Here is a 16,226-nt window from a genome sequence, read left to right as displayed (position 1 = left end):
CGCTTCCCTCCAGTCCTCCCAGCACGCTTCCCTCCAGTCCTCCCAGCACGCTTCCCTCCAGTCCTCCCAGCACGCTTCCTCCAGTCCTCCCAGCACACTTCCTCCAGTCCTCCCAGCACGCTTCCCATCAGTCCTTTCAGCAAACTCCCTCCAGTCCTCCCAGTTCCTTCCCTCCAGTACATCCCTACAATCCTCCCAGTATACGGAGGGAATAGCAGAGCAGTCTCTTCATCAGCCGTATTACCACGTGACGTGCGCGTCACCGCAGCTTCCAGGCGCAGGCCCGTGGTGTCCGCGCTCTGCCGGCTCCCACGACTCGTGTGACGTCGTTAGCCCCGCCCCCCACGCTGAGTGCTGCGGCTGAGGCAGTGAGCGGCTGTGAGGCCGGGACTGCGGCCACGTCTGCTGTGCGGAGGGAGGACGGCGCGGCTGCCGGCCTGTGTGCGGTGCTGCAGGATGTGGGGGCCCGGGCCGCGCTGCCGCCGCCTGCTGCTGCTCCTGTGCTGCTGGCAGCTGCTGCCCGCCTCAGCCTGGGACAACGGGGATTTGGAGCTTTTTGACTTGGTGGAGGAGATTCAGCAAAACTTCTACCAGTTCCTGGGAGTGGAGCAGGTAATGGTGATGGTGGGACGGGGAGAGTGATGGATAGCAGGTTATACCGTCACCGTGATGTCACTGCAGCTGCATACCTGGAGGTGACATCATAACCGGGGACCGTGTCCGTGTATATAACTGGGGACCGCATTATATATATATATGTATACACACACACTCAGGGACCGTGCCGATGTATATAACTGGGGACAGCATGATAGAGATAGAGATATATATATATCTATCTATATATCTATATACACACACACACACCGTGCCAATGTATATAACTGGGGACCACATGAGATAGATATATATATATACACACACACACACACACACACACACACACACACACACACACACACACACACACACACACACTCAGGGACCAGGGACCGTGCCTATGTATATAATATATATATTACACACAGTGACCACACCAGAATATATCCGGGGACCACGCCAATCTATATAACCAAAGACTGCACCAATGTAAGTAACTCGTGACTGTGCCCATATAAATAACTGGGGACCCAAGGACGGCGCCGATATATAATAACTGAGGACCCAAGGACGGCGCCGATGTATAATTGGGGACCTAAGGACTGCGCTGATGTATAATAACTTAGGACACAAGCACCGCGCCGATGTGTAATAACAGGACCCAAGGACGGTGCCGATGTATTATAACTTAGGACCCAAGGACCATGCCGATGTATAATAACAGAGAACCCAAGGACGGCGCCGATGTGTAATAACAGAGGACCCAAGGACCGCGCCAAAGTATAATAACTGGGGGGGAACCAAGGACCGTGCCGATGTATAATAACTAGGGACTCAATGACCGTGCCGATGTATAGTAACTGGGGACCCAAGGACGGCGCCAATATATAATAACTGAGGACCCAAGGACCGCACTGATGTGTAGTAACTGGGGACCCAGTGACGGTGCCGATGTATAGTAACTGGGGACCCAAGGACGGCGCCGATGTATAACTGCTGCCCGGAGCTACCGCCTCACCAACACCGGAGCTACCGCCTCACCAACACAGGAGCTACCGCCTCACCAACACCGGAGCTACCGCCTCACCAACACCGGAGCTACCGCCTCACCAACACCGGAGCTACCGCCTCACCAACACCGGAGCTACCGCCTCACCAACACCGGAGCTACCGCCTCACCAACACCGGAGCTACCGCCTCACCAACACCGGAGCTACCGCCTCACCAACACCGGAGCTACCGCCTCACCAACACCGGAGCTACCGCCTCACCAACACCGGAGCTACCGCCTCACCAACACCGGAGCTACCGCCTCACCAACACCGGAGCTACCGCCTCACCAACACCGGAGCTACCGCCTCACCAACACCGGAGCTACCGCCTCACCAACACCGGAGCTACCGCCTCACCAACACCGGAGCTACCGCCTCACCAACACCGGAGCTACCGCCTCACCAACACCGGAGCTACCGCCTCACCAACACCGGAGCTACCGCCTCACCAACACCGGAGCTACCGCCTCACCAACACCGGAGCTACCGCCTCACCAACACCGGAGCTACCGCCTCACCAACACCGGAGCTACCGCCTCACCAACACCGGAGCTACCGCCTCACCAACACCGGAGCTACCGCCTCACCAACACCGGAGCTACCGCCTCACCAACACCGGAGCTACCGCCTCACCAACACCGGAGCTACCGCCTCACCAACACCGGAGCTACCGCCTCACCAACACCGGAGCTACCGCCTCACCAACACCGGAGCTACCGCCTCACCAACACCGGAGCTACCGCCTCACCAACACCGGAGCTACCGCCTCACCAACACCGGAGCTACCGCCTCACCAACACCGGAGCTACCGCCTCACCAACACCGGAGCTACCGCCTCACCAACACCGGAGCTACCGCCTCACCAACACCGGAGCTACCGCCTCACCAACACCGGAGCTACCGCCTCACCAACACCGGAGCTACCGCCTCACCAACACCGGAGCTACCGCCTCACCAACACCGGAGCTACCGCCTCACCAACACCGGAGCTACCGCCTCACCAACACCGGAGCTACCGCCTCACCAACACCGGAGCTACCGCCTCACCAACACCGGAGCTACCGCCTCACCAACACCGGAGCTACCGCCTCACCAACACCGGAGCTACCGCCTCACCAACACCGGAGCTACCGCCTCACCAACACCGGAGCTACCGCCTCACCAACACCGGAGCTACCGCCTCACCAACACCGGAGCTACCGCCTCACCAACACCGGAGCTACCGCCTCACCAACACCGGAGCTACCGCCTCACCAACACCGGAGCTACCGCCTCACCAACACCGGAGCTACCGCCTCACCAACACCGGAGCTACCGCCTCACCAACACCGGAGCTACCGCCTCACCAACACCGGAGCTACCGCCTCACCAACACCGGAGCTACCGCCTCACCAACACCGGAGCTACCGCCTCACCAACACCGGAGCTACCGCCTCACCAACACCGGAGCTACCGCCTCACCAACACCGGAGCTACCGCCTCACCAACACCGGAGCTACCGCCTCACCAACACCGGAGCTACCGCCTCACCAACACCGGAGCTACCGCCTCACCAACACCGGAGCTACCGCCTCACCAACACCGGAGCTACCGCCTCACCAACACCGGAGCTACCGCCTCACCAACACCGGAGCTACCGCCTCACCAACACCGGAGCTACCGCCTCACCAACACCGGAGCTACCGCCTCACCAACACCGGAGCTACCGCCTCACCAACACCGGAGCTACCGCCTCACCAACACCGGAGCTACCGCCTCACCAACACCGGAGCTACCGCCTCACCAACACCGGAGCTACCGCCTCACCAACACCGGAGCTCCTGCAACCCTCAACCTACTGTCTCCTTCCCCATAATGCTGTAGAATGTAAACCCGGAAGGGCAGGGTCCTCGCCCCTCTGTATCAGTCCGTCATTGTTAGTTTGTTTACTGTATGTGATATTTGTAACTTGTATGTAACCCCTTCTCATGTACAGCACCATGGAATCAATGGTGCTATATAAATTAATAATAATAATAACTTGGGAACGTGACAATATACCGTGACCTGAAGAGAGCTGGGACCACAATCTCAAACATTACAATTAGCGACACTACGCCGTCATGTGTTAAAATCCTTCAGGGCACGCAATGTCATCAGTCCCCTCTATAATTTGTAAAGCGCTGCGGAATATGTTGGCGCTATATAAATAAAAATTATTATTATTATCCTGCTCACACCAGCACATGTCCAGGCCGTTTAAGTCCGCCAATAACCATCTGGATGATCCACGGGAGGCATGGGAGAAGGTCATGTGGTCAGATGAGAGTAAAATAAACTTTTTGGTATCAACTCTCCATCTTTGGAGGAAGAAGAGGATGGGTTAAACCCCAAGAACACCATCCCAACAGTGAATTATGGTGGGGGGGACATCATACTGGGGGAGATTTTCTGCACAGGCAACAGGACGGACTGCACGGTATTGAAGAGAGGATGGATGGGGTCATGTATCATGGGATTTTGACCAACAACCTCTTTCCCTCAGTAAGAGCATTGAAGATGGGTCGTGGCTGGGTCTTCCAGCCTGACAATGACCCGAACCAGGACAACTAAGGAGAGAAGCATTTCAAGGTCCTGGAGTGGCCTAGCCAGTCTCCAGACCTGGACCTAATAGAAAATATTTGGAGGAAGCAGAAACTCAATGTTGCCCAGCGACCGCCCCGAAACCTGAAAGATCTGGAGAAGATCTGTATGGAGGAGTGGGCCAAAATCCCTGCTGCAGTGTGTGCAAACTTGGTCCAGAACTACAGGAAACTTGTGACATCTGTAATTGCAAGCAAAGGTTTCCAAACCAAATATTAACTTCTGTTTTTCTATTGTATCAAATACTTATTTCATGCAGTAAATTGAAAATTAATTATGTAAAAGTCATACAATGTGATTTTCTGGATTTTTTTTTAAATCTGTTTCTCACAGTTAGCGTACCTACGATAAAAATTACAGACCTCTCCATTCTTTGTAGGTGGGCGAACTTGCAAAAGCGGCAATGTATCAAATACTTATTTTCTACTTATTTTCCCCAGTGTGTGTATATATACACTGCTCAAAAAATACACAGAACATTAAACACAATGTAACTCCAAATCACATTTCTGTGAAATCAACCTGTCCAGTTATGAATCAACACAGATTATGAATCAATTCCTCCTGCTGTTGTGCAAATGGAACAGACAACAGGTAGAAATGATAGGAAATTAGCAAGACAACCCCTATGAAAGAGTGGTTCTGCAGGAGATCATCTGCCGCCTTATCAGGCACATGCCCAAGCTTTGTAGGGATGTTATATAGGCACGAGGAGGCCACACACACTACTGAGCATCATTTCCTTGCCTTGGGGCATTTCCACTGAAGTTGGATCAGACTGTAATTTGATTTTCTACTTTGATTTTGAGTATCATTCCAAATCCAGACCTCCATTGGATATTAATTTTGATTTACATTAATCATTTTTATGTTTTATCGTTAACACATTCCACTATGTAAGGAATAAAGATTTATAACTGGAATATTTCACTCAGTGATATTTCTAGGATGTGGTATTTTAGTGTTCCCTTTATTTATTTTTTTAGCAGTGTATAAATAACTGGGGATCAGTGACCACACTGACCTATAAAACTGTGGACTGCTTCGAGAAATGACTCGGAACCAGGAGGAACCTTTTGTGTGTGTGTATATATGATGGTGGCCCGTTTCTAACGCATCGGGTATTCTAGAATATGCATGTCCACGTAGTATATTGCCCAGCCACGTAGTGTATTGCCCAGAGCCACGTAGTGTATTGCCCAGAGCCACGTCGTGTATTGCCCAGAGCCACGTCGTGTATTGCCCAGAGCCACGTAGTGTATTGCCCAGAGCCACGTAGTGTATTGCCCAGAGCCACGTAGTGTATTGCCCAGAGCCACGTAGTGTATTGCCCAGAGCCACGTAGTGTATTGCCCAGAGCCACGTAGTGTATTGCCCAGAGCCACGTAGTGTATTGCCCAGAGCCACGTAGTGTATTGCCCAGAGCCACGTAGTGTATTGCCCAGAGCCACGTAGTACGGTATATTGCCCAGTCACATAAAAATCATACGAAAAAAAACAAGAGCTTAAATTCCCAAATGTGACAAAATCGTATACAAATAATCACTAATGCCATGTGGTTCGTTTTTGAAAAAGTATAAATACAACTTTATTTGTAATACAACACAGGCAATTAATTAGTGCAAAGATAAAAACAGGATCACTGGACAAGTTAAACTATGATGATGCATACAGGTGGTGACTGATTATCCATATAGCTACCGGCTACACCAACAATGTAGCAAAGGTATACTCACTAAAGGTAATGGAAAGCCAGGGTAAAATATTTAGAAATGGGCAAGAAAACCGTAAGATGCACCTTCCCTAGGGAAGTACTATCATGCTATATCATGATCAAGTAAATGACCTAAATGTAAAATTAATTTAGTCCGTACATCCATAGGGGAAGGGGTTAAAGTGCTGTGCATGTGCAGCCAGAATATATCTTACCCATGGGATAATAAGTCACCACGCAGATACCCCAACGCGCGTTTCGCTGCTGCTTCTTCGGGGGGCAGTGTGTAAATGTGCCAAACCCGGACCTTTAAATATCCCGCTGAGCACTAGGAAACAGGTGAAGCCCATATCAGGAAGTTGCCTGTAGCCGTGTTACTGGAGTGCATGTGGGTGGGGCCAAACACTCCCCCATCGTCACACTCGGCGTCAGGATGCGATGCACTATGGGAAAGAGTTCCCATAGCTACCATTGACTGCATCACTCACAGAGACGCCTTATGAGACGGGAGGCGGCAGCCGTGCGCATGCGCAGCCCACGACCGGAACCGGCAATTCCGCCATGTTGCTTCAGGGCAATGACCAACCTGAATAGTTGCCGATAATCCATATTGCCCAGTCACGTAGTATATTGCCCAGTCACGTAGTATATTGCCCAGCACAGAGCCACGTAGTATAGAGACTTAAAAAAAAAAAAAATAAACATATACTCAGCTATAGCCCGTTGGAAGTCCTGCTATACTCACCATCCGCCGCCTTTCTCGCTCCCGGGACCGCTCCATTGCAAGCGGCAGCTTCCGGTCCCGTCCCAGGGCTGGTGTGAGCAGGATCTATGATGACGTCGCGGTCACATGACCGTAACGTCACGGCAGGTCCTTGTCGCACACCAGCCCTGGGACCGGACCGGAAGCTGCCGCTTGCAATGGAGCGGTCCCGGGAGCGTGGCGAGGAGCGAGAAAGGCGGCGGATGGTGAGTATAGCAGTTTTTTTTTTTTTTTTAAATTATTTTTAACATGACCTATTTTTACTATTGATGATGCATAGGCAGCATCAATAGTAAATAGTTGGGGACACACAGGGTTAATAGCAGCGGTAACGGAGTGCTTTACACCGCGGGTCGTTACCGCTGCCATTAACCCTGTGTGAGCGGTGAGCAGAGGGGATTACGGAGCGGGCGCCGGGCAGTGAGTGCAGGGGAGTAGGGGAGGGACTAATCGGACTGTGGCCATCACTGATTGGTCGCGGCAGCCATGACAGGCAGCTGCCGAGACCAATCAGCGAACGAATGATCGTGACAGAAGGACAGACGGAAGTACCCCTTAGACAATTATGTATATAGATATACAGGAGGAGATGACACACCGGTATATACTATATACAGGATGAGATGACACAGGTATATACTATTTACAGGGGAGATGACATACAGGTATATACTATATACAGGAGATGACATACAGGTGTAGACTATATATAAGGGAGATGACAAACATGTATATACTGAGGTGAAAATGAGGGGTGTGAGTGCAAAATGAGGAGTGAGGGAAAATAGTGGAGTGATCGGAAAATGACAGATGTGAGGTCGAAATGACAAGTGTTAGGGGGAAAATAAGAGGAATGAGGGGGAAAATGAGAGGTGTAAGGGAGAAAATGAGAGATGTGAGGGGGAAAATGAGAGGCGTGATGGGAAAATAAGAGAAGTGAGGTGCTATTTACTATGCCCATGCAACGCAGGGCTCTTCAGCTAGTATATATACCGGTGTGTGTGTATGTATGTATATATATATATATATATATATATATATATATTTACAGACCAAAAGTTTAATGGTTTGGGGAGGCATTTTCTTGGAGGGCCGCACAGCCCTCCATGTGCTAACCTTAGGGATGAGATCCTCAGACCCATTGTGAGACCATATACAGATGCAGTGGGTGCTGGGTTCCTTCTGATTCATGACAATGCTAGACCTCGTGGGTGAACTGTGTCAGCAGTTGTACATGACGAAGGCATTAATGCTGTAGACTCGCTTGCCCATTCCCAAGACCTGAATCCAATTGAGAACATCTGGGACATCATGTCTCGCTCCATCCACCAACGTCACGTTGCACCACAGACTGTCCAGGAGTTGGCGGATGCTTTAGTCCAGGTCTGAGAGTTCCCTCAGGAGACCATCCGCCGCCTCATCAGGAGCATGCCCAGGCATTGTAGGGAGGTCATACACACTACTGAGCAACTTTTCCTTGTCATGAGGCATTTCCACTGAAGTTGGATCAGCCTGTAATTTGATTTTCTACTTTGATTTTGAGTATCATTCCAAATCCAGACTTCCATGGGATATTCATTTTGATTTACATGGATAACTGTTATGTTTTATTGTTCTGAACACATTCCACTATGCAATGAATAAAAATTTGCAACTGGAATATTTCATTCAGAGATATGTAGGATGTGGGATTTTACTGTTCCCTTTATTTTTTTGAGAATATATATACAGTACAGACCAAAAGTTTGGACACACCTTCTCATTTAAAGATTTTTCTGTATTTTCATGACTCTGAAAATTGTACATTCACACTGAAGGCATCAAAACTATGAATTAACACATGTGGAATTATATACTTAACAAAAAAATGTGAAACAACTGAAAATATGTCTTATATTCTAGGTTCTTCAAAGTAGCCACCTTTTCCTTTGATGACTGCTTTGCACACTCTTGGCAGTCTCTTGATGAGCTTCAAGAGGTAGTCATCGGGAATGGTCTTCCAACAATCTTGAAGGAGTTCCCAGAGATGCTTAGTACTTGTTGGCCCTTTTGCCTTCACTCTGTGGTCCAGCTCACCCCAAACCATCTCGATTGGGTTCAGCTCTGGTGACTGTGGAGCTCAGGTCATCTGGCATAGCACCCCATCACTCTCCTTCTTGGTTAAATAGCCTTAAATCTTTAAATGTGAAGGTGTGTCCAAACTTTTGGTCTGTACTGTATATATATTCTCAAAAAAATAAAGGGAACAGTAAAATCCCACATCCTACATATCTCTGAATGAAATATTCCAGTTGCAAATTTTTATTCATTGCATAGTGGAATGTGTTCAGAACAATAAAACATAACAGTTATCAATGTAAATTAAAGGGACTCTGTCACCTGAATTTGGCGGGACTGGTTTTGGGTCATATGGGCGGAGTTTTCGGGTGTTTGATTCACCCTTTCCTTACCCACTGGCTGCATGCTGGCTGCAATATTGGATTGAAGTTCATTCTCTGTCCTCCATAGTACACGCCTGCGCAAAGCAATCTTGCCTTGTGCAGGCGTGTACTACGGAGGACATAGAATGAACTTCAATCCAATATTGCAGCCAGCATGCAGCCAGCGGGTAAGGAAAGGGTGAATCAAACACCCGAAAACTCCGCCCATATGACCCAAAACCAGTCCCGCCAAATTCAGGTGACAGGTTCCTTTTAAAATGAATATCCCATGGAGGTCTGGATTTGGAATGATACTCAAAATCAAAGTGGAAAATCAATTTACAGGCTGATCCAACTTAAGTGGAAATGCCTCATGGCAAGGAAAAGATGCTCAGTAGTGTGTGTGGCCTCCACGTGCCTGTATGACCTCCCTACAATGCCTGGGCATGCTCCTGATGAGGCGGCGGATGGTCTCCTGAGGGAACTCCCAGACCTGGACTAAAGCATTCACCAACTCATGGACAGTCTGTGGTGCAACGTGACGTTGGTGGATGGAGCGAGACATAATGTCCCAGATGTGCTCAATCGTATTCAGGTCTGGGTGACGGGCGGGCCAGTCCATAGCTACAATGCCTTCATCTTGCAAGAACTTCTGACACACTCCAGCCACTTGAGGTCTGGCATTGTCCTGCATTAGGAGGAACCCAGGGCCAGCCGCACCAGCCTATGGTCTCACAAGGGGTTTGAGGATCTCATCTCGGTACCTAATGGCAGTCAGGCTACCTCTGGCGATCACATGGAGGGCTGTGTGGCCCTCCAAAGAAATGCCACCCCACACGATTACTGACCCACTGTCAAACCGGTTGTGCAGAAGGATGTTGCAGGCAGCAGATCGCTCTCCACGGCGTCTCAACACTCTGTCATGTCTGTCACATGTGCTCAGTGTGAACCTGCTTTCTTCTGTGAAGAGCACAGGGCACCAGTGGTGAATTTACCAATCCTGTTCTGTGGCAAATGCCAAGCGTCCCGCACAGTGTTGGGCTGTGAGCACAACCCTCATCTGTGGATGTCGGACACTCAGACCATCCTCATGGAGTCTGTTTCTAACCGTTTGGGCAGACACATGCACATTTGTGGCCTGCTGGAGGTCATTTTGCAGGGCTCTGGCAGTGCTCCTCCTGTTCCTCCTTGCATAAAGGCTGAGGTAGCAGTTCTGCTGCTGGGTTGTTGCCCTCCTATGGCCCCTTCCATGTCTCCTGGTGTACTGGCCTGTCAACTGGTAGCGTCTCCAGCCTCTGGACACTATGCTGACAGACACAGCAAACATTCTTGCCACAGCTCGCATTGATGTGCCATTCTGGATGAGCTGCACTACCTGAGCCACTCGTGTGGGTTGTAGAGTCCGTGTCATGCTACCACGAGTGTGAAAGCACAACCAACATTCAAAAGTGACCAAAACATCAGCCAGAAAGCATTGGTACTGAGATGTGGTCCCCACCTGCAGAACCACGCCTTTGAGTGCGTTTTGATAATTGTCAATAATTTCTATCTGTTGTCTATTCCATTTGCACAGCAGCATGTGAAATTGATTGTCAATCAGTGTTGCTTTCTAAGTGGACAGTTTAATTTCACAGAAGTTGGATTTACTTGGTTATATTCTGTTGTTTAAATGTTCCCTTTATTTTTTTTGAGCAGTGTATATATATCACTCTCAACTTCAATCATGGACCGCCCATTTAACCAAAACCTCTATCACCGCAATACAGTGACTGTATAATGATATCAGGTCTACCCCAGTGCTCTGCAGTATATATGTATCTATAATGTACAGGTTCTCTTTTACCAGTGATATTCTCACTGATTGCTGTCATTTTCCCTTTTCCTTTCATTTGGCCCAGACCACCATGTCCTCTTCTTCCATCTGTGACTTGTCCCTGTAAAATATAACACACACACACATCTTTACTGCTGTTCCATGACCTCCTCACATTCTGCCACCTGTACACAAACCATATAGTGCTAGTAACCGTGCTCCAGATAGTAATAATGCCCCTTCTTTGCCCTATATAGTAATACCACCCTCCTATTGTCACACACAATAACAGCGCCCTATGAGTGCCCCTACAGTTTCAATGTTTCTTCTGTATTTTCTAATAGGAATAATGCTCACACTTGGCTCCTTAATTATATAGCACCCTATAAAAATATCCCTGTGCCTCCTTATGATAATGCTTCGCCATGCCTCCTTACGGATTTACAGTAATAATGTCCCTTTGTGCTGCCTTATAATTCCCTTGTGCCTCCTTTAATAATAATCTCCCCTGAGCCCTTATAATTACCCAGTACCTCCTTATAATAATAAAACCAAGATAATACAGCTGCACTCTGAAATGCTGTAATATGAAAACATTGAATATATGAAATTGGAACTGCATTACTGCTATAGAAAATATGCTTAAAAATTAAGGTACTTAGCCCACAAATTGGCCAATTCATGAGATGCCATTAGCCACGACAAGGCATACCCCTTTGATGGGACTCTAACCTAAAATGCCTCTCCTGGGCTAAATGCCTACAAATTTAATGGGCAGATAGGATCCAACTGTAATTATGCATTATGGACCATGACCGCCTTACACCGTATGGTAGTCCCCACACAGTATGATGGCCCCCCATGGTTCCCCAAAACACGCCCTTTACGGTATGATGGTCCACCTCACAGCCCAAACCCACAATGGCTGTATATTGCACACAGGCACTGGACATACTCTATACCTTACAGAGCCCTAACCCTGACCATGTACAGCAGTTGGCATTCACATACTGGACATATACCGCACCTGTTGTACATTGAAGTCACTAATACATTAGATACTGTATATGGTATATATCTACTATATAATTGTCTAAGGGTCACATCCGTCTTTCTGTCTGTCCTTCTGTCTGTCACGGATGTTCATTGGTCGTGGCCTCTGTCTGTCATGGAAATCCAAGTCGCTGATTGGTCGCCGCAAAACAGCCACGACCAATCAGCGACGGGCACAGTCCGGCGGCAAAATGGCCGCTCCTTCCTCCCTGCAGTCAATGCCCGCTCCATACTCCCCTCCAGTCAGCCCTCACACAGGTTTAATGGCAGCGTTAATGGACCGCGTTATGCCGCGGTGTAATGCACTCCATTAACGCAGCTATTAACCCTGTGTGACCAACTTTTTGCTATTGATGACACGTATCCAGCATCAATAGTAAAAAGATCTAATGTTACAAATAATAATATAAAAAAAAGGTTATTCTCACCCTCTGACGTGCCCGCTGTCCTCGGCAGTGCCAGCGGCAGGTTCCGGTGCCAAGGATGCTGTGCGAGAAGGACTTTCCATGACATCACGGTCATGTGACCACGACGTCATCACAGGTCCTGCGCTCATATCAACCCTGGGACCGGAAGCTGCCGCGTGCACCGCACACAGGCGACAGGACTTCAATTGGCCTTCAGAAGGTGAGTATATGTTTTTATTTTAAGTCTTTTTTTAACCACGCATATAGTGCCCACATTGCTATATACTACGTGGGCTGTGTTACATACTGCGTGGGCTGCGTTATATACTACATAACTGCTATGTACTACGTGGGCAGTGTTATATACTATGTGGGCAATGTTATATACTGCGTGGGCTGCGTTATATCATACATGGCTTCTGTATACTACGTGGGCAGTGTTATATACTGTGTGGGCTGCGTTATATACTATATGGCTGCTATATACTACGTGGCCAGTGTTATATACTATGTGGGCAATGTTATATACTGCGTGGGCTGTGTTATATACTGTTTGGGCTGTGTTATATACTGCGTGGCCACTGTTATAAACTGCGTGGCCTGTATTAATGCATCGGGTATTCAAGAATATGTGGTGGGCTGGCCTGTGCTATATACTATGTGGCTGCTATATACATATATATTCTCTCATTTAGATTGTGAGCCCCAACGGGGACAGTGATGATAATGTGTGCAAAAACTGTAAAGCGCTGCGGAATATGTTAGCGCTATATAAAAATAAAATAAAAGATTAGAATACCCGATGCGTTAGAATCGGGCCACCATCTAGTTAGATATAAACACACTTGGCTCAGATATAAGTACCTGCTGCTTAGCTGCCCTGTGCCTCCTCTCCACCTCACCCACCGGTAACATCATGTGCAGCACAAGTTCCTGACCGGGACTCCTCCTCATGTGAGTAGGATGGACAGCTGAGTTCCAGGGCTACAGCAGAAAGGAAGCCGGGCCCTTTGGCCCTGACTTGTCAATGTTCGGCCAGTCAGTGCTGGCTTCATTCACGTCTCCTTTCTCCTCTGGAGCTACAACTGAACAGCCAGAGGGCTCGTGAGTGCAGAGGATGAGATGGGGTGGTGGACACGGCACCATTCCGCCTCCTTAGTGCCGTGCAGGTCCCTCTCTTGGGTTATAAGTGGTCTGACAGCAGAGTGTGCGGGAGCCCAGAGGGTGGGGAAGTCGCCCCCACTGCAGTCTGCGTCCGGCGCCCTGTACGATCGTACATAGCCAAGGCCGGCCATGGTTACCAGTATGGAGAGAGTAGAGAATGATGTGGTGGGGACACAGACGGTCCGTAGATTTCGTGCTCCGAGGTACAATAAACTTGATTTGACATGAAATACCGCAGCACAGATATATATTCCAATGAAAAAGACGTCATTTTATTGGTTCAGCAAAAACATGTCTGTACAAGATTTTTGGCCAATGTTTCGGATACATTCATAATGTAAAACAAATATAAAATAAAAATGTAATTAATATATACAAAAATGCATAAACACATGAGGGTTATCAATAAGCATACACATGCACAATAGCCACTTATCAGTAAATACATGGAAACAAGCCATAAAGAAAAAGCTAAGTAAAAATTGCAGGAAAAAATAGATAAAGAAAAGGGGACGGAAAAACAAACAAAAAAAAAAAGGATACTCCTGTTTCTTCTTGTGTGGGAAGAAATAAGATAAGGACTAAAATTGACATGGAATTACTGTAAAGGTGAGGAGAATAGTAATTTGAGGCATATAAGGATTAAAGTAGATGAGAAAGACAACGGAAGGGACCAGATATAGAAAGTGAGTGGGGGAAAAAAGGGGGATCAAGTAATTATATACCATGAGGGGTAAATAAAGGTAAAGATGATAAAAGAGAAGGACAAAAAAGCCAGCAATAAAATGGAGAGCTCAGGCTAAAATGCAGCAAAAAATCATGATAGAAAATGAAGGCAAACGGGAGAAGTGAGCTGGGAGAAATGTGGACAGCAATGATGGTGGTGATAGAAATACTCTGCAAAAGAGAGGTGTCTACACGACAGACAACTAAACGAGCAGAGGGAGGAGGCGACGCAAGCGCTTACCAGGCCGGGGAGACAGACATCCATCTGCTGCTGCGGAAGATGCCTGGTTTGGATAGACCGCCAGTGCCAGAGATGACGTCATGTGGTGACTGTATTAGACCAGAAGGGTGACAGAGGGAGTATGCTGTCCGGGACGGAAGAGGGGCCAGGAGGAGGCGGCGAAGAGGGGCCAGGAGGAGGAGGCTTAAGTGAGGCACTAACGGGACACACGATGAGGAGGAGGATGTAGAAAAGATGGAAGTGGGGCAAAAGAATTTGAAAAGGCGAGGAAACCGGCATTTAGTTAACAGTATGGGCGTCGTGATGAAACCAATGCTGTTAACAATGCAGCTGACAATGCGCACCACTGCCGGCCCATCTGGCATTTTCCAGAAATATCAGATGGCCAGTCCAGCCCTGCCTACTTAAGTCTGCATTCCCACTATGAGCTTTTGGTGAGTTTTTGATATTGCAGATTTTCTGCACCTATTAAGTAAAATAGGTAACTCATTTTTTCGATAATACACAGCTTAAAAAAAACTAACCAAAAACTCATTAGCCTAAGAGTCAGTGGTGCAAATGTACTAAAGCTGTCTGATTTTAAAGTGAATTTGTCATCTGAAAATGACATATTACTGAAATCAATAATTTTTCTATTCCTAATTCCTGTTCCTTCAGGGAGTTTTGTCGGACCATATCTTTTGTGTTAGTGTCTAATGAGCGTGCGCAAAAGTAGCTGTGACTTGGAGCAGGGTCAGCGGTGACATTGCCCATTGGGATTGGGTGGATCTTGTGTTATCAGATGTGTATTGAGCAGTTACCGGTCATTGATAACGAGCCTGCTGAAAATTCCAAGTTAAGCTTGAAAAGACAACGTATGACTCTAAAAAAAAAAAAAAAAAAATTTCCAGCGTGAAAACGGCAAGCCTACATATTTAGCTTATATATATGCTAGATACGTAATGTGACAGGTTCCCTTATATTGATGCCAAACTGTGGCATAACTATGAATCTATGGTGCACAGGATCACAATTCAGGCCACGTGTCCAGATTTCTGATTGACCACGCTCTTTTGTTGTGCATGCAAAAAAAAAACCCTGAAATAAATATGGTGAAAAACACGAAACACAATTTTTAAGTGCAAATAAAGCCGTCATTTTGTCACATCAATAAATCAGCCCCAGAGTGTAATGTGTCTGGAGCTGCAATAATTTACAAGCAAGCAACAGAGAAATGGAAATCCTCATCTTTATCATATTACCAGAATTATGGATTGTTCCAGTCTTTGTATAAAGCATATTTACTGTTTGTTACAGAGCTTTCACTTAGTTTTTATGTTTTCCTTTCTTTTGGTAAATGGAAACAACATTTGGGCAAAAGATCATGTAGCTTATTGGTTGTGCTTTTTCGTATTTGATTAAAGGTATTGTCTCTCCTTATTAAGTGGGTAAAAATTAAAAGTAATTGTAAAGGCAAGAAACTTTGCAATTTGCCACTTAATAAAAAGAAATCCTCTAGCTTTTCAGGAATGGATTGTTAATTTTATAGTCTGCAGCTCACCACCATATTGGCCACCTCTGCCATATTTCAGAGGCAACAGGTTTCTTAGGCAAGGAGCTATAGAGCTTGCAAGCTATTTGCTATAGAGCTTGCAAACGCTGCTCTGAATCT

At 47.5% G+C, this 16,226-nt stretch overlaps 1 protein-coding gene across 1 annotated transcript in view; it reads left to right on the top strand.

Annotated features, from left to right (window-relative positions):
- The first annotated feature begins 345 nt into the window (after positions 1-345).
- The window catches only part of DNAJC1 (DnaJ heat shock protein family (Hsp40) member C1), a 102,442-nt gene continuing 86,561 nt past the window's right edge, over positions 346-16,226 (top strand). Inside the window, exon 1 of the mRNA XM_069729549.1 lies at positions 346-612. Coding sequence (XP_069585650.1) covers positions 457-612 — 156 coding nt within the window. The 5' untranslated portion in view covers positions 346-456. The remainder of the gene's footprint in view (positions 613-16,226) is intronic.

This window comes from Ranitomeya imitator, chromosome 6 (assembly GCF_032444005.1).
Source record: "Ranitomeya imitator isolate aRanImi1 chromosome 6, aRanImi1.pri, whole genome shotgun sequence".
Taxonomy (NCBI): Eukaryota; Metazoa; Chordata; class Amphibia; order Anura; family Dendrobatidae; genus Ranitomeya; species Ranitomeya imitator.
Note: the sequence above shows the minus strand (reverse complement) of the source record. Positions and strands in the feature narration are given on the sequence as shown.